The 19,074-nt window shown below is 41.0% G+C and overlaps 1 protein-coding gene across 1 annotated transcript; it reads left to right on the forward strand.

Annotated features, from left to right (window-relative positions):
* The first annotated feature begins 2,089 nt into the window (after positions 1 to 2,089).
* adora1b (adenosine A1 receptor b) lies at positions 2,090 to 9,863 on the forward strand. The gene is made up of 2 exons (XM_074644540.1): positions 2,090 to 3,299; positions 6,825 to 9,863. Exons 1-2 carry the CDS (start codon positions 2,959 to 2,961, stop codon positions 7,642 to 7,644), a joined length of 1,161 nt encoding a protein of 386 aa, XP_074500641.1. The 5' UTR covers positions 2,090 to 2,958; the 3' UTR covers positions 7,645 to 9,863.
* Positions 9,864 to 19,074: the final 9,211 nt, after the last annotated feature.

Genomic DNA, 19,074 nt, shown 5'->3' on the forward strand with positions numbered 1-19,074 from the left:
AGTGTATACTGGCTGACCTCACGCTGATGTCTCCGACCGTGACGCCGGTCACAGATGGAAACTGTCTTCAGCGGCGCTCCTGTTGCCATCACACACTCTCCCGGTGTGAACGTTGACCACAGTATTACATTTTTAAGCCTCCGCACCAGCATCAGCCATGGCCAGACCAGTCTCGTGAACGTGATATCTCAGGAACACCTGGACGGAATTTCTTCAAATTTGGCACAAACGTCCACTTGGACTCAAGAATGAACTGATTAGATTTTGGTGGTCAAAGGTCACTGTGACCTCACGTCTGTCCCATTCTTGTAATATCTTGGGAACGCCTTGAGAGTGAATTTCTTCAAATTTGGTCACTGTGACCTCATAAAACACATCTTTGGCCATAGCTCAACAATGTATATGCTCATTATGACAATTTCACTGAAATGTTTAACAGGGTAAAATGATGAAGTGATGACCATTTGGACAGATATGGATGTAAATTGCAACTTGACTGGCTGGCAGAGACGGTAATTCTAGTTGTTTTTGTTTCACTCTGAATCATGCCAGCTGAAATCCAGGACTTCCATCCTGCCTTCTTCCATATTAGGCTACATAAGTGAGTAAGCTACACAGTCATTCCTGCTGAGATGTGAAAATAGAGCTCATGCCACGGTCGGAGAGCTCACGCAGCTGCCTGATGTTTAACCTTTGACCCACAGCGAGGGAGCACAAGATGTCAGTGCTGTACTTCCCTCCTGTATGTTCGCTATATGCTTGACTGCTCATCATTGTGTGTTTCTCTCTGAAAGCGACAGGACGGGTTATTGTGTCACTGCTCCAGCCCCGAATGGTCAGTCAGACGCAGGAAATATCCATTTTAAGGCTGATCGATAGATCTAAATCAGTCATAAGGTCTCCAGTGTTGTTGTTATAGATTTTTCTCATTAGTTTGGAGGATAGGGCTGGGCCTCCGGCTCACAGCAGAGCTCTTTGAAGTCTGAAGCACATGAATATATTTAGAATGACCTGAATATCTATTTGTAGTTCAGATTTATGTTTCTCTGAGGTGTTTTGAAGTAAATGAAGTGTATGTTTGCAAATGAGGAAAACAGTGGGACTCATACTGTGTGCTTCCATAATTGTGCCACTGATTACTCAGTGCTTTTCACTTATATATATACACTGTTAATAACAGTAAAGAACTGGCAGCAGGGTTGCCTTTATGTTACTGTAAAATTAACATTATTATACTTTCGCTGAAATTTACAGCTTTGTACTGTTAATGAAAAATACAGTTTTTTTTATTAATTTCACAGTATTTTACAGTTAATTTACTGATTAAAGAATCATTAAATGGCTGTTTTTCTCCTTTCTTTTACATCATCTTACTGATAATGCACTATTTAGGTTGTATTTTTTACATACATTTTAATAAACATTATTTTTTGCCTAGATGAATAGACTTAGCAGGTTACAGACATAGGAATAGTCACACTAAATACAATTAAAGGCACTTGTTAGGAAAAAGGCTATAATAGACTTGTTGACACTTTTACCAAAATGTGTGTCTATAGCTGGCTACAAGCACAGAATGCAAACCATAACAACATGTGAGTGAAGAACAGAGCTAATTCACTGATTTTACAATCATGTACAATGTACAAGCCTCACATGTGCAGATCAGGTCCCAGAATTAAAAAAATACTGCATGAAACTGTAACTGATGATACTTTAGACAGTTGATCAGCAGTAAAGTGCTGTTTTTAAAGAATGCATTATAGTTCAGTTAAAAAATGTAACAGGTTTTCTTTTGTATTAACAGTAAAGCACTGTTTTTAGCAATAACAGGTTAATACTGTTGAAATCCTGCAGTAAATTAACAGCAATTGTTTACAGTGTACGATCTCCTGCCGTTTCCAATAGCTTTATCTGTGTAAGTGTGTGTCCGCTGTGGCAGTTCCCTGCCTCGCCTCTTTATTAGAACAATAGGCTATCGAGCAAAGGTCCATTAGCATTTGAAAGGGCGTAGGGGGGGAAGGCGTAATAAAGAAAATGAGAGTGAGTTGAAATCACCTCTGCAGCTTCACACCTCCCTCAGGACGGTCCCGCTGAAGGCTGCAGCGTATTGATCTCTGCATGGGGACACAAAGGAGTGAAATCAAGATTATAGATCTCACAGAAACAAGGACAACACATCTGAATGGAACAAGAAAAAAAAAGAAGGCGAGAAAATTACGCAGCTATATTCGGCAACTGCGTCTGCTGTTGTTGCTCTGACTGACTGAAAGCACAGTGAGGAGGAGGAGGAGAGAGGAAGGAGAGGAAGAGGAGCACACCGCCTGGCGCAGGAGCTGCAAACTGTGCGCGCTTTCATCCAACAACACATCAGCTTTTTTTGTATTTGCCTTGTTAAAACCTGCTTTGTTAAATTAAAGAAGCGTGGAACGATGACGATGAAGATGGAGCTCCCTCTTGGATGAGTCTGAGCGCACTTGAAGAAGAAGGATGCTTCTCTCATCAGGACCAGGAGGAGCAGGTGTATCCAGCCAAGAGGAGCGACGCACATGCAGCCATCGGACCACTACACCTGCATGCTCCAAAAGAAAAACCCTCATGCTCACATATGCTGCTGGTTAACGCGCTTCTTCCCATCATAATAACTGGATTTATTATATCTTGCAACTTGGTAACCATGGAGAATGTGATGGATGCACAGCTCATTTGGAAAATACTGTAAAAGCAATTAAGGACTGCTCTGTTTGGAGCTTCTGCATCACTGAAAATCAAGCTTATCAAAGGACAAAAATCAAAATAACTGTATTTATTGTATCTTGTAACTTGGTAACCACCGTGGAAAATGTGATGGACGCACAGCTCCTTTGGAAAATCCTGTAAAAGCAATCAAGGACAGCTCTGTTTGGGGCTTCTGCTACACTGCTTCTTATCAAAGGACAAATATCATCATCAGCAAGGATGCCCGGATCACTTCTCTCCACGCAGACTCTCTACATCCTGATGGAGGTGGTGATCGCTCTCGCCTCTGTGATCGGTAACGTGATGGTGGTCTGGGCGGTGAAGATTAACAAGTCTTTACGAGACAACACGTTTTGTTTCATCGTCTCCCTGGCTCTGGCGGATATTGCAGTGGGAGCCCTCGTCATCCCTTTAGCCATCACCATCAGCATCGGACTCCAAACTCACTTCTACAGCTGCCTGCTGGTGGCGTGCACCGTGCTGGTGCTGACGCAAAGTTCAATCCTGGCTCTGCTGGCCATCGCGATTGACCGCTACCTAAGGGTCAAGATCCCAACCAGGTAATGAAGGTTTCAGGGTTATTCTCACTGTCTGTGGGCCACGTGGGAATAAGATGACAGCACATGGTGATACTGATGGTGTTGATGGGTTATTTCCTCTCATACACACACATGCAGCAGCAGCAGCTCATTCATTCTTGTTTCACTTCACAGGATGCCTCCATCCTGCAAGAATTTCCCAGTAAAATAACAGTAAAGAACTGGCAGCAGGGTTGCCTTTATGTTACTGTAAAATTAACATTATTATACTGTTGCTGAAATTTACAGCTTTGTACTGTTAATGAAAAATACAGTTGTTTTTTTATTAATTTCACAGTATTTTAAAGTTAATTTACTGTTTAAATATACATTATATAGCTGTTTTTCACCTTGCTTTTACATTATCTTACTGATAATGCACTATTTAGGTTGTATTTTTTACATACATTTTAATAAACATAATATGTTGCCTAGATTAATAGACTTAGCCGGTTACAGACATAGGAATAGTCACACTAAATACAATTAAAGGCACTTGTAAGGAAAAAGGCTATAATAGACTGTGTCTATAGCTGGCTACAAGCACAGAATGCAAACCATAACAACATGTGAGTGAAGAACAATAAAGCTAATTCACTGATTTTACAATCATGTACAATGTACAAGCCTCATATGTGCAGATCAGGTCCCAGAATTAAAAAAATACTGCATGAAACTGTTACTGATGAGACTTTAGACAGTTGATCAGCAGTAAAGTGCTGTTTTTTAAGAATGCATTATAGTTCAGTTAAAAACGGCCTATGAGCGTAATTTAACAGGTTTTCTTTTGTATTAACAGTAAAGCACTGTTTTTAGCAATAACAGGTTAATACTGTTGAAATCCTGCTGTAAATTAACAGCAATTGTTTACAGTGTGATAACGATGGTGTTGATGGTTTAGTTCCTCTCACACACACACAGGAGCAGCAGCAGCAGCAGCAGCTCATTAATTCTTGTTTCACTTCACAGGATGCCTCCATCCTGCCAGTCCCTGTATATGCATATATAGATATGACTCAGTAGACATGACAGCTAACCAGAGCTTATCTGATCAACCAACAGCTTTAATTAGTCCCTCTGTCCTTCCAGATGTTAATAGATATGTAGGACAGTGACAGCACATTTAGAGGTGGAGGGTGGATTCAGGAAAAGTGTTTCTGGAGGGCACAAAAAGGTCAACATGCACACACAGCAGCAGCAGCAGCAGCAGCAGCAGCAGCAGCAGCAGCAGCAGCAGCAGCAGCAGCAGCAGCAGCATATGTTATTCTACTGAGTTTATTTAAATTTTTCATCAGACCACTTTTTTTTGCAACACTACTCGTTCCACATTTTTCAACATAGAAACTCCATTCAAACATCAAAACGTGCAGCTCAATTAGGAATCGATGGCTGTTGCTTTTCTCATTCATAACTTTCATATTTTCAGAATTATTAACCATAATTCATCAACAATTCTCCATTGAAATGAATGGAAGAAATGTTCAGAATTTAAACATTTTCAAGCATTTTCAACTCTTCACTGCTCATTAATACTTTCACCTATAGAAACTCCATTAAAACTGTAAAATGTTCCACATCTTAGAACGGGAAACTATGGATTCACCTATTTTTTCAAAATAAAAGCCCAAGGAGGTAACTTTCTAAACAGGGATCTCAGAACTAACTATTTATAAGGCTTCAGCTGCTTTTCATGCAATTATAACTTTTATTTACTGATTCATAATCTTTTGATTCTGTCTCCTTCTTCATACAGATTAAAGCCATCAACGCAGTTTAGTGTCAGCTTTTCAAAAACCTTCAAATATTCCACATCTTTTATACACTATTGGTAATATTCAACTTTTCAATGATATTTATACAAATTAAACCCATTCCCACTTTTCCAACTATTCCTACTTCTTCATCTTCTTCTCACAACATTTAAGCCAGCATTACAGTGTAGCGTCAGCTCTTCATCATCCAGCATTCACAACGCAGTTTCTTCAGAAATTGCTTTTCTAGTTAATTCTTGTTTCACTTCACAGGATGCCTCAATCCTGCCAGTCCCTGTATATATGCATATATATATGTGACTCACCAGTAGTAGACATGACAGCTAACCAGAGCTTATCTGATACACCAACAGCTTTAATTAGTCCCTCTGTCCTCCAGATGTTGTATGTGTGGAAGAGTAGCACAGTGACAGAATTAGCACATTTAGAGGTTGGGGGGTGGATTCAGGAAAAGTGTTTCTGGAGGGCACCAAAAGGTCAACATGTCCAATATCCCTCTTTGTAATTGATGCCACCATGTTTTTTATTTTAATCTTGCAAAGAAAAGACTGAGTGGTGGCGCTGAAAGGCTCAAAAGATAAGCTTATAGTAGAAGAGGGGGAAGTTATTGTCTGTGATAGCCTTGAATTTTAATTTCCTGTCTAAGTCTTCCAGGGTTACGATAGCAGTTTATCAGGAATTTTAGCTTTTCACTACTTAGTCTCGTAAAACCATCCAAGCTTAATGGTGTCTGCGACAACTTTTACATCCTATATATATATAATCCTTGTGTTATTTAAATCAGAAAACCTCTCACGAGGGAGTCGCTGCCACCACTCCCTTCCCACAACTTCTATTACGAGGGAGTATTTTCTCTTTTTTACCCCCCACACTTCCTGCTGTTAGATTATTATCTGATCACTTCTGAGCAGACCGGCTCCCAGGCTCAGCGTGTGAATAATGATCTCCTCCTTGCCATGCTTCAGACACACAAACCCGATTTAGCACATGCATCCCTGATCGATACTAATCCGAGACATGGCAACGAGCTCAATTGCAGGATTTTGTTTGGCTTCAGGCTCCACTTCAGCAAAGGTCAGGTTATTGTAATGCTAATATCTCCCTTGCAATTACTAGAACAGACGTCGTAAATATCAACCATTAGTAATCCGAAAGGGAGCGATCGCTGCTCTACACACTTTCTAACATGAGCCGGATCAGATAACTGTTTCCCTGCCTCCAGGCAAGTCTGAGTCTCTCTGTGTCGTTTCTTGTTCATAGGACAGCAGGGATAAGACTTTACAGCCTCTGCTCCTTCTTGTATACCTCCTGCTTCTTATCCATAAAACACTAAAAACAATGAAAAAGCCAAACGTGTTAAAGCCTGTTGTAGGATGCCAAGTCCTGCAGCTTGCACCATTGTAATAAATTAGTAGATAATATTGAGCCTATTGTGAGAACTACTTCAGTTTTGCCCTGAACAAAAGAAGCAGGAAGCAGCAGTGCTGCAAAGGGCAAGGTTTACTGATAAGGGTTTGCAGACATTGTCCGGTTCAAGTGTAAATATGTTCTCCAAGGAAATGTGTGTAACATGTGTCCAGGGGCTTATGGTTTGAATAACTCTTTCTTGTGAATCACACCTTTTTGTCAGCCCAAGGGCGCTGACAAAATGAAAAATGAAGTGAATAAGAAAGCATGCATGTCCTGCTCCAGCGCTGTGGGAGAAAGCGCTGACACGATACTGTGTTGTTTACAGGTACAAGCGGGTGGTGACCCCTCGGCGGGCGGGGGTGGCGGTGGTGATATGTTGGACGGTGGCCTTCATCGTGGGGCTCACCCCCATGCTAGGCTGGAACAACCTGAAGCGCCTCCAGCAGAACGGCTCCATCGACTCTGACCTCATCATCACCTGCCAGTTTGAAAACGTCATCAGCATGGACTACATGGTCTATTTCAACTTCTTCGGCTGGGTGCTGCCGCCGCTGCTGGTCATGCTGGTCATCTACGCGGAGATCTTCTACGTGATCCACAAGCAGCTTAACAATAAGAAGTTCACCACCAGTCACGCGGACCCCAACAAGTACTATGACAAGGAGCTGAATCTGGCTAAATCGCTGGCGCTGGTTCTTTTTCTCTTCGCGGTCAGCTGGCTCCCCCTCCACATCATCAACTGCATCACACTCTTCTGCCCAGAGTGCGATAAGCCCATAGTCCTCCTCTACATCGCCATCCTGCTCACCCACGGCAACTCTGCCGTCAACCCAATTATCTACGCTTTCCGCATTAAGAAGTTCCGCTCGGCCTTCAGGAAAATCTGGCAGCAATACTTATGCTGCAAAGACACACCAGCTCTGGAGATTCAGCCCAGCGACAGGAAAGAGATGCCCAATCCAGAGCCACAGCAGGTGACGCCACCACCACAGCCCCCTCAGAAGGAAATCCTAAAATCAGACCCACCATCACCACCAGAACAGCAGCCGCCTCCACCTGAGCAGCAGGAGCAGCAGGATCAGAGGACCGAACCGCCCCAACAACCTAAAGAACATCCGCCCTTACTGGAGCAGAACACAGTCTAAGCCGAGGAACGGAGCTGATGGCTGGCTGGAAAAGTAATGATCAGTGCTCGAGCATTGGTACTCTCCTCATTTGAATGTAGTCTAACGAGGAGCACGAAGCGCTACGATGCTGTGAGGTGACTCGGATCATAAATCCAAAATACTGGAAGATCATATACAGTACCTTTACTCAGGAGGAGTGGACTCACTGAAAGGACGGACAGAGAAAAAAAAACAGAATAAAAGGGTATCTATTAGGGCTGGGTATCGATACTTGTTACCTTTTTAGGTATCGACTGAAATAACGCAGTACCATCTTCTCCAGTCAAAATCATACCTGCTTTTAATCCTTTTTATACCCAGATCGAGAGAAAAAATGACTATTTGATCGCAGCCAATCAACGCAAGCTTTCTTCGATTTCATGCGACGTGTGATTGGCCCACTATCATCAACCCATACAGCCGGGATTGCCTCCACACGGCTCCCAACATGGAGATATCTGAGCCGGTGGCTTGCAGCTAACGGGGCTAACAGCGTGAAAAGTGCTAACAATGGCTGACAGAGCTAACACTGTAAACCTGAGGGGGAACTGGAGGTTGGGAGTTACATTTTCACGACAATGCCATCCCACCACCATGGGTCGGGGTGACGCTATCAACGGTAACCGCGCTGCAGAGCGGTGGCGATTAGCTAGCCAGTGGGACAAACACACATATCTTCCATTCACACAGACGGGTATCGAATGAAGTGCTCTTGTTATCTGTATCACCTTAAGGGTACTGGTATTGGTACTGCTATTGTATTTTTTTAAAACGATACCCAGCCCTAGTGTCTATTAATTTGCAATAATGAAAGACTTTTTGACAGTGACTCTCTATCTTAGTAACAGACTGAAGACATTAAGCTTTAACTGTTGTTCATTATGGTCAAACAAACAGTTGTTGTGAACATTACAAAATGTGCAATATAAGTTATTGTGGTATCAGATTATCATATGTCATAACTTGCCGTAGAATGAAAGTTTATACGTTGAATAGAGCAGGTTCATTTTACTACGGTAGTACTGTGTGTATGTTTTAACAGTGGCTGAAGAATATGAATGTAATAATGTAAATATTACAGCAAGCACAGCTTTGAACGCTCATCTCTTCTTCAGGGTCTTAAATCGCACAACCAGTGGTAGAGCAAGTGGCACTATGGGAGAGATTTTTAGCAGCGTTGAGGTGTGTTTGCTGATTGAAGGGTTTTGTAATCCGTTAACTCTTCTCCACTAGAGCTGAGTCCCTCTGTGGATCCAGCAACTCTGATCCATTACTGTGGAGATGGACGGGGATAAGGAACAAGCAGCTGGAGGGAAAAGGAGGTTTTAACCTTTTAGAAGCTGCATGCGTGCAGGAGATTCGCGGCTGCAGGACGACAGCTACTCATGGGGGAGAAAGACAAGATGCACTTAAAGCTCATGTTTATCCAGCCTCCCTGCCAGCTGGGGGTGTTAGCTGGGTTTCCCTTTTTTTTTCTCGCTACATGGACTGATGATAACAACGTACCACTAGGAACAGTGGCTTCCATGGCCTTATTCAGTAATGTATTTAGTATGGACTGGACTGGAACCTGAAGATTGTGAGTATCTTAACTACACTGTAAGCTCAACATTTACTGGTGCATCTGTAGATTAGTAAGTGACATAAAAACACTGTATGAGAATGTAAAGTAATTCTGTTTTGTCTCTTGTAAAGACTCAGAGCTCTGGCCAGGACACATTTCACTGATGTTCTCCTAAGTGGGTGACAATCTCTTATATAAGTTAAAACATTTTCTATTGCAGTCTTGACAAACATCTCCGGGGCTCTAGCAGGCAGTGAACATTTTGATGCTCGGATAGCCAAGAAAATACAAACCGTAATGCAATCCACACCACCTGTAACTTGGTTTGAAGTGTATAGGCCAGGTGGACTGTACATAACACACACTTGAGGAAAAAAGAACAATGAATAAATGTGTAATATAATGTGCTTAATGATATTTACAACCCATGTTTACAGTATGATTTCCAATAGAATAGTGAAACATACATATTAGTGATATTATTATGTTATTTCATAGCTTCATGAATGACCTCTGGTGCAAATGTGACTACTACTAATTTGCAATAGTAAATATGTTTTGAAGTAAACGCCCAGACTACGTTTTCTATTAACATAATGAGGAAATGTCAAGTTGCAAAAGTGTTGATACTGAACGTACCAGAAAAATATTCACTGACGATCTATGTAATTGGTTTTTTTCGCCAAAATATCCAATACGGCAAAACAATATCTGCTCCTAGTGACTACTGCATTATTAATGGTTATGTTTAGACAACACTTTGGATAAGGTAAAGGAAAGATCATGGTCTTTGTTTAATACAGAAAAAGCCAGCAGCTACTTGAGACATGAGACACAAAGTGATTTGCAGCATTAAACTGAAACCACAGTCTTCCTCGAACCTTAACCATGCTTTTCTCGCCAAAACCCAACCACAGACTTTGGTGTCGAAAGTCAGAGTTTTGAACGCCCACCATCCACCACATCCTTGCGACTTTGGTGCAGTAAACAAATGCATCTTTGGTTTTCTGGCCCGCAAATTTAGTGTTTGTTTGTCTCACTGCTCTCATCTTTGTTTCCATCAGAAGCAGGCCGCTATTTGGAGTTGTCCACTAATCTAAACTAGCGAGACCATCTTGCGATTGGATCCCACCAGTTGCAACGCCAAATCGGGCAAGGGGCGTTAAGTGGCCCTCCCCAGTTCCTGCCCCCCTCCCCTACTAAGGACCACACCCGTCTTATAACCTTCATTTTGATCTGAACTACTCACCCGTGATGTTTCGTGGCTGCATCTTGCACGATTACGACGCCATCGCAGTGACAAAATCTGTCCACAGAATATAAACACCTGACAAAGTACTCAAAACCGCCTCTAGTTTTAGTTCCCGCTACAGTAGGTGTCTCCACACACACAGACTCACAAGGGGAAAACAATACAGCGTCGCTGTTGCGGTTGGTAAAGAGAGATTGAATATTGGACTAATATTCATCAGATGGCCATTAGCACGACTCCAAATGAATGCTAATGCTAATCTAACTGCTGGTTGTTTAAATAAGCAGCTGTTTGCTAACAATTTTGGCATATTAACTTAAAGGAGATAATATCTCAGTTTATTGCGTTTCCCAGAAATGCCCCCCCCCCAAAAAAACTTTATTGCAGGTTTAAAGGTCGGCGCCAACTGCCATTATCAATCTGTTCCTTCCTCACATAAAGTCAGCACTTCCTAACTGAGAATACACTCAAGTACAGCCACCCACAGTGGATGTATGTAGTTGTTTTTTTAAAGAATGATAAATATGTTATTTTCTACTTATTCACTCCTCTCGACGAGTCACCACTTCCTCAGTTGTAATTATTCCACTGCAAACAAGACTCTCAGCCGCGGATATCTCAACTTTCTATTGGTATCTTGCTTGGCGGCGCTGTCAGAATTCTCATTACCGACGCAATAATGCAGAGAGTGGCTCTTAGATAACAGTGGAGAGTTGTCGCCGCTCTGACAACTCATTTTTCCTCTCAGTGAATGAGTTCCTTTGATATTTGGCGCCGTCTAAAGTTCCTGAAAAAAACATGTAATCCTAGTGAGGACTGCTCACTCTGCTGTGTCTGCAGCAGATTCACTTCAGTCTCCTCTTTCAGATAGAAGTTGTCCAGAATCCATAAAATTAACAAGACGTGTGCACACTTTCATGTGATATTGTTATGCTGAACAGAAAGCTTATAAATCAATAGCCTGGTTCAATATTAGGCATGTTTTACATACGGTGTAGCACTTATAATTTAGTCTCGGAGGCTATTCTTATCATGTTGGCTTGGTTTCCTGGGCAAAGATGCTGAGTTTCAGGGAAGGATTGAATATCAAGTCGAAGGAGACTTCAGATAAGAACTACAAATAAGAGGAAAGGAAATACTGGAGCTTTGTGTTTCCAATGGAGCAGCAGAGGTGACCTTTCCCTGCAGCAACCTAGTGTCCTTGGGGTTAATGTCTGTGCAAACCGCAGAGTGGCCTCTCCTTCCCATTCTCATTCTGCAGTAAAACCAGGGTCAGGGTGTATCAACATTGTATTTGATGTTGTGACACATTTGCTATTACATTTACATTCGAGTCAGTAAATGGCTTGGTGCACATTTGCAAAGGAAATTCCCAAGAAAGGTGAATTGATGTGTTTGGGAATCAAAAGCAAACAGAGTATTGTAATAACAAGAGAGAAACACTTCTGTACCTGCCCTTGTCCCCTCTGGTGAAATGCACCAGGGCAGGCTGAGGGAAAAAATGCATCGCATGATGATTTTTATGTCCCATGCAGAAAAGGTCTTCTTCCATTAAAAATGGAGGAGCAGTTTGATCTACCTAGGCTCTGATCAGGCGTCATGAATAAGCAAGCGCGTTGTGCCCCTCGGTGCCACTGCACAACAGGAAACAAGGCTCCTTGTCATAATACTTTATACAGTATACCATCACAACATCTGTCCTATAGGGAACAGCTGTAACAGCTCCACACAGAGCTTTGAAGGATGAAGGAAGGATAACAGAAAGGAAGCACTGCAGTATGAGGGTGTTATACAGTACAGAAAAATATCCAGCAACACATACAGTCGATTGTTGGCACTCTTCTGCTCATGTGATTTCACCGGAATGCAATCAGTCGTAAAAACAAGTCCACCAATTCTGCCTTTTCTGAGAGAGCATCTGTGTCAGACTCATCTGCGTTATGATTCAGCAATGTGTGGAACATCAATTCATAGTTGGCATCGCAGCTAATGCGAGGCTGCGACCAAACTGATGTGCAAAAATAATAAATAGTGGATGCACAATGGCAGCAGATGGAAAATGTGCATGCAGTAACAACTGGGCACGGTCTGTTAAGTTGTGATGGTATGAAATGTATTTTAGATAAACAGCTGCGATACAGCAAAGCAATTACAACTGCCATCTTCTTTAGCTGTGGATTTAACCTAAAGGTGCTGTAACAGAAAAAAATATCAATTGTGTTCCTTCACAAACTGATTCATCCCACTCAGTGAACCTCTCAGAAACCGCATGTGTGAAAACCCTTCAATAAAACAGCATTAGGGTGCTGCAAATAAAACAAAGTCATTTCCCAGAAAAATCAATTATTCATCAAACAGGCTTACAAAATTAGAACAACATCAATATTTTATCCCCTTTTTTTTTATCAAATCTCTGCCTCAGGAGGTATTTTTGATAAAAAGCCTTGAAGAAAGGTTGTAAAATGTATACGGGGAGATTGGCTCCAGTGCGAACCCTGACTAAAGAGAATAAATGGTTCAAGATTTCATTTGAAAAATAAGTTTTTATGGAGCAGAGATGGTTTCACGCTTTGTTTAGTAATTCACTTGCCTCGGTAAAAGAGAGGTTTTCCTTTATACAGTACTGGCTGTTAAAGCTTGATGCTGCATTTCTCCCCACCAGAGCTCTATTTCTAACTCCTGTTTGGCATCAGTGATGGTCCTCCTTATGACAGACTGCCACCTGCTGGTTATGTTTGCTTACAACAGAGCAGCAGGAGTACTCAGTGTTGATCTGGCTCTCTGGTGGAGAGTACCAAGGTCACATCTGGTTCCTTCATTAAGCTTTTCCCACAGGTCCTGATGGCCCTTTCAGTGTCCTTAGACTTTTATTTCAAATCTTCTGATGGCATCTTCAAAGACCCGCTTGGTTGATTAATATCCTGAAGACATAATAGGGATAAAAGAGCCAAAACAAAAAAAAAACGCTGCATGCATTTGCACATTGGATTAAATACACAATTCAGCCACATGGTGCTCAGAAGCAACGTGAAGCCACAAGATGATACATTTCAATCATTTTCCTCAATAATTGAATAATGTGCAGATTTAAGCACCACATTATAACCATTGTTGTTCAGCGTTAAGAAAAACATGCTTAGATAAGTTGGACCATACAATTCTGTAAAGTAAAAACCAGCCAATTAGACTGTTGTCAGGTGTTATGAGTCACTATAAGCCCCATAGATGTGGCTACTACTACACCCACTAGTAGGTTTTATCATCTATTCACATGGTAGATCACCAAAGGTGCTGTAGTACAGATATGTGATATGTGAAACTCCATAACTGGGGGAAGTCGGGGATGATGAATGGGATAAACTGGAGTTTATATCCTGTGTGAAACCAACAATGTGTCGTTGCTGCAGTTAAACAGAATGCACAGTAGAGTTTGCAAGATAGTTTATCATCTATTTTTATCATAAACCAGCATTTTTCTTCTATCGTTCTAGATTGGTGAACATGAAACAGTTGTTTGAAGTTGTTTGATTATCTCACAGAGATCCTAAAGGTATGATCCCAAATCCACATACAATCACCCACACACTGTCACTGTGCCAACATGATGTTTCTTTCATGAACTTCAGTATAATGTACGTTCAGGCAGTGATGGAAGAAGTATTCTGATGTTACAGATGTAAAATTCAAAATACTACATTACATTTTTACAAGTAAAGGTAAAAGTCCTGCATTCAAATCGTACTTAAATAAAAGTATTAACATCAAAATATACTTAAAGTACCAAAAGTGAAAGTACTCATTATGCAGAATGGCCAAAATATTCTAGATGATATTACTGGATTATAATTAAGTGATGCATTAAAGGTCTCCTAATAATGACAAAAAGAAAAGAAAAAATTCTGGTATCTGTGGCTGTCACAGGTCTGTAATAATCCCATCCAATCATTTTATTCGGCTAGAATTGGCTTTGGAGGGAGACCTGAAGGGGCGGACTGTCAGTGTTGCCGACTTGGCAACTTTCTCGCTATATTTAGCGTCTTTTGAAGCTAGTGCTGCTGGCTACTTTTTTTTTTTTTTAAAGATTATTTTTGGGGCTTTTTGCCTTTATTCAATAGTGATAGTGTTAGCCATGACAGGTGGAGGGAGGGGACGACATCAAAGGACCGCGGGTCGGATTCAAACCCAGACCGCTGCATTAAGGACTCAGCCTTGGTAAGTGGGGCACCCGCTCTACAACCTACCAGGTCGCCCCTCTGATAGATACTTTAATTGGAAAAGAGTTGGCAACACTTGGCCGGGTTTTCCAGTTGGATCATTTAATTTTAAAATCTAGTGTGCTCTTGCTAGTTTCTCAGCATTGCTGACCGGACCTTTAATGTGTTTATCGCTTTAATGTTGCAGCTGGTAAAGGTGGGGCTAATTGTAATTACTTTATATACTGCTGGGTAGTTTAACGTCAAATAAAACATAATAATTTATTAGTTGATTTATATTTTGCATTAATAATCTAAATCTGTAAAGTAACTAAAGCTGTGACATAAATGCGGTGGAGTAAAAAGTACAATATTTGCCTCCAAAATGAGTAGAAGTATAAAGTATAGCATAAAGTGTAAATTAGGGCTGGGAAATATGACAATATCTATTAAAAATATCTATTGTTTATATTTTTTGGCCTATGTTTATTTCATTTTTCTCTATAATTTCACTTAAAACTGTTCATTTTGAATTCAAGTAGTTAAAATGAGAAAATACTCATTCACACTTAATTCACACAGGAGTATCCAAAAATAGGCTTTACCATGTGGTTATTTCATATAGAATATTTATTTATTATATTACCAGGAAACATGCTATATCGTGATATATATCGTTATCAAGATATGAAATGACCTATATCGTGATAGAAGATTGTGGCCATATCGCCCAGCCCTAATGTAGAGTACAAGTACCTCAAAATTGTGTTTAAGTACTTGAGTAAATGTACTTAATTACATTCCACCACTGCTTACAGGATAAATATAGTTCAGTGTGTCTTTATTGTGCATTCCTCAGACGTTTTAAACAGGTTGTTAAAATGCTTTGCTTGAGATGTTATGCTAGATCTACTGCTGTCCGTTTCAGTGATACAGGCCGAGTCATCAGCAAATGCATAACCACTAACAGTAATGTCAGGGTTTGAGTTCTGTTGCTGCATTACGGGAAAATGACGCAGTGTGTGCACAATGATCTGGACTTTTGCCCTGGAGGGAATAGTTGGCTTTTTCTTAGGCCACGCAAGTTCAAACTCCGGCAACACCGCATACGTACGGTAACAGAGAGCTCAAACCCCAGCAAACACACATCAAACGGGGGGATAATTGCCTGCCTCAGCAAGTCTGAACCAAAGTGTGCCGAGGCAGCTGAAGTGCTGAGCCTGACTCACTTTCCGCCTGCTATCAGCTGCTTGTCCTTTATCAGGAAGGGGAAATTCCCTTTTCCCATTTTCTGAGACGGTGGCTTTAAAAACCTGGACTTCATTCACCATACGTGACTCTTTATTATGACACAAAATGCCGATCTGTAACCAACCACTTTTTTGTTTTGGTTTACAGGTTTACAGTTCATTGTGGCAGATTTGGAAAACAACTCTTTAAAAAGGCGTTGCTCCATATGCAGTTAAACCAGCAATAATAATATTTGGTGCAATCAGCGCTCCCACCGTGGCCCATGTAATGCTGTCACTCCCTTGTGGCTGTGCTTTGGATGGCAGAGGAAGGAACGCCCGTAAAGGCCGCTGCTTATGACTGGCAGTAATTAGCTTTTAACGGTGGTGGTGAAAGAAGGCTGTCCATAAAGTCAACACAACTCCGCCTGCCTGGACTTGCTCTGCAGTGGCAGCCCACGCCTCTGCAGTCAGTCTACCCTTGTGCATGGCTCTGGGCCAAACCCGCCTGCTGCTTTTTAGTGATATTATATAATTACAAATTGGCAACAGTATCATTTAAAATGATACCTCTTCCCTGGGGTGGCCTGGTGGCCTTTATAGGGGGTTCAGGGCGCCGACCATGAACCACAACATCCCGATCTCTGTTGTATGTCATCTCACAATCTTCCTGTCATCCATCTACTGTCACTAGCTGATAAAGTCAGAGAACGCCTTTAAAGAAACAGGGTGTAACATTTTGGGGGATCTATTAGCAGAAATGGAATATAATATTCATAACTATATTTTCATTAGTGTATAATCACCTGAAACTAAAAATCATTGCGTTTTTCGTTAGCTTAGAATGAGCCGTTTATATCTACATGGGGAGCGGATCCTCTTAACAGAGTCCGCCTTGTTGCTCCGCCATGTTTCTACAGTAGCCCAGAACGGACAAACCAAACAGTGGCTCTAGAGAGAGCCTTTCACATTTTTACGTTACCTGAAGGCCACCGTAGTTCTCCAACACGCTTGTGAAACTGCAACACCGTGAGTACCATCAGCCGCCGTCTGACTTCCATTGCTCCTAAAGTAGTGTTATTATGGTAAGGGTGACCTCTGAGCGAGGCGAACGACATTACCGCAGTCTTTGAAAGGGAGGAGTGAGCGGAGGGGTACTCATTTGGCACACATTGTCCCCTTTTAGTATACAGTATATGTGTATCCCCTCAATTTCTTCTGTCCAAGTTTGTAATAGTTTTGAATTTTAAATTAGTTTTTATTTTATTTTATTTTATTCTTGATTTTTTTCAATTTCATTTTAATTTGGTTTTAGTTAGTTTTCAGAGTGTGTTTCCTAGTTTTAGTTTAGTTTCAGTTTTTAAAAAAGGTTTAGTTTTAGTTTTAGGCTGGAAAAGTCTGTTCAGTTTCCGTGGTTCAATGTCAGAGAGTTGATGGAAATTCAAGCTGTCTCCTTTTTTTGGTAGTGATATTTTATAGCTAAAAACTTCAACTGAAATTAATTTATGTTCATTTTTATTTTATTTTTATTAATTTTAACCATGAAATATAGTTTGTTCTGTTTTATTTTTTCTTAAAAGATTTCGTTTTTATTTAGTTTCAGTTTACTAAAAATATTTTTCACTGCTTATTTTCATTTTAGTTTTAATTTTAATTTACTATAATAACCCTGCTTCTGTCATGGAAATTTCCCACACAGGTGAACCATGTGCACAACTAAGATGATATGTTTGGTTCTCATAAAAACACAAGTTACTCAACAAACCACCAGGAGTGTTATAATCGCGTATGTATTCATACAGTCATTGCAAAACATCTGTACAAATGTTCCCAGGACTTTATGTCATATCCTGTTGTACTCATCAGTAAGTGTCCCAATCCTGTTGAGTACCTGAGCGGGAACACAGGATATGTGCATTTTTTGTTCTGCGGTTGCCACCAAGGACTCGATGCCAGAGCAAAGGGAAAGAAAGCAATGATAAGCAGTAATGGTTTATGTGACATGCACTTTTTAACAGCTTTGATCAACTTAACATGGCAGCGTGCTTTGATCGCTGGCAGCGTGGTGGAACTTCACTTCCCCACATCAAGACTGAGAAAAAGTTGTTTGTCTGCTAATGTGAGCCAGATGAAGTCTTAAAGTTTCAAAAGAATAAGATGAACACTACTGTTATCTACTTTTAGTTTTGTTTGTGTATTTAGTGTCACAGTAGCAGCAGACTGTGACAGTCATCTTGGAGTGACCTACTTTAACCTAACTCAGTATTTTGCTTTGTTCATCCTGGGCTTGATGTGACATGGTTGACTCATCACTGTGAGGATCGTTATTATCACTATTAATACCCTTTCAGCATCTGAAAGAACAATAATAATGCATCTAAAAGTGTTTGAAAATATTTCTGCTATTTGTTTGACTCTGAATAGGAATCCATCTTATCCATCTCACAGTCTTTATTGCTGATTATTAGATTGTTACATTGAACTCTTGTATGAACAAGTGTTGGCAGTTGGCACTGTAAGCAACACATATTCCCAAAGGTGACTAATAGTCTAGATTGTGATAGTGTGTTTTGTTGAAGCAGAAGTAAACCCTCCAGGGAGACATGAGTCAAAGCTGTGGCCTCTTGTGCTCCTACTGTCCCATTCATATGACTGTACACAACTTTATGGCATCTGTTTAACGTTTGTTCATGGAATTATTTCTGTCTAACTTATCATGCTGACTTATGACTCATTACAGACGGGCTGATATATGAGTGACACTCGAGGGCTTGGAGGGCGCAGACACGGTTTCCGCCCTGGCGATTGCTTGTTTTGATCAGTTTCTGTTTTGGTTGTCATAAGTTTGGTTTGTTGTGCTCCGAGGATCTCTGTGTGCCAATTTTGCCCACAAGCATGCATAGTATCCTGACCAATTAAAAAGGGTTACAAATATTCAGACAATACATTAGACATGGTGTTCATTACTGTTTTAGTTTCATTGTTATTGTAATAATGAAGGGAACGACCAAAAATAAACCAAAGGAAACCGAGGCAAAGTTCTTGAAAAGCCAAAATAAACTGTTTAGTGGGGTATAAAAACAAAGCTATTCCCAGAATAAGTGCAGACTCAGCGGGGGCTGGGTAAAGTACCTGGACGTGGTGATGGGGTAACGCTGCCTCCACATCAAA

Source organism: Sebastes fasciatus, chromosome 8 (assembly GCF_043250625.1).
Source record: "Sebastes fasciatus isolate fSebFas1 chromosome 8, fSebFas1.pri, whole genome shotgun sequence".
Lineage (NCBI taxonomy): Eukaryota > Metazoa > Chordata > Actinopteri > Perciformes > Sebastidae > Sebastes > Sebastes fasciatus.

Excerpts from the sequence above, each read along its gene's own strand:
- adora1b (XM_074644540.1), top strand. The coding sequence starts at position 2,959 with ATGCCCGGATCACTTCTCTCCACGCAGACTCTCTACATCCTGATGGAG. Across the intron at positions 3,300-6,824 it reads AGGGTCAAGATCCCAACCAG|GTACAAGCGGGTGGTGACCC; the intron begins GTAATGAAGGTT and ends TGTTGTTTACAG.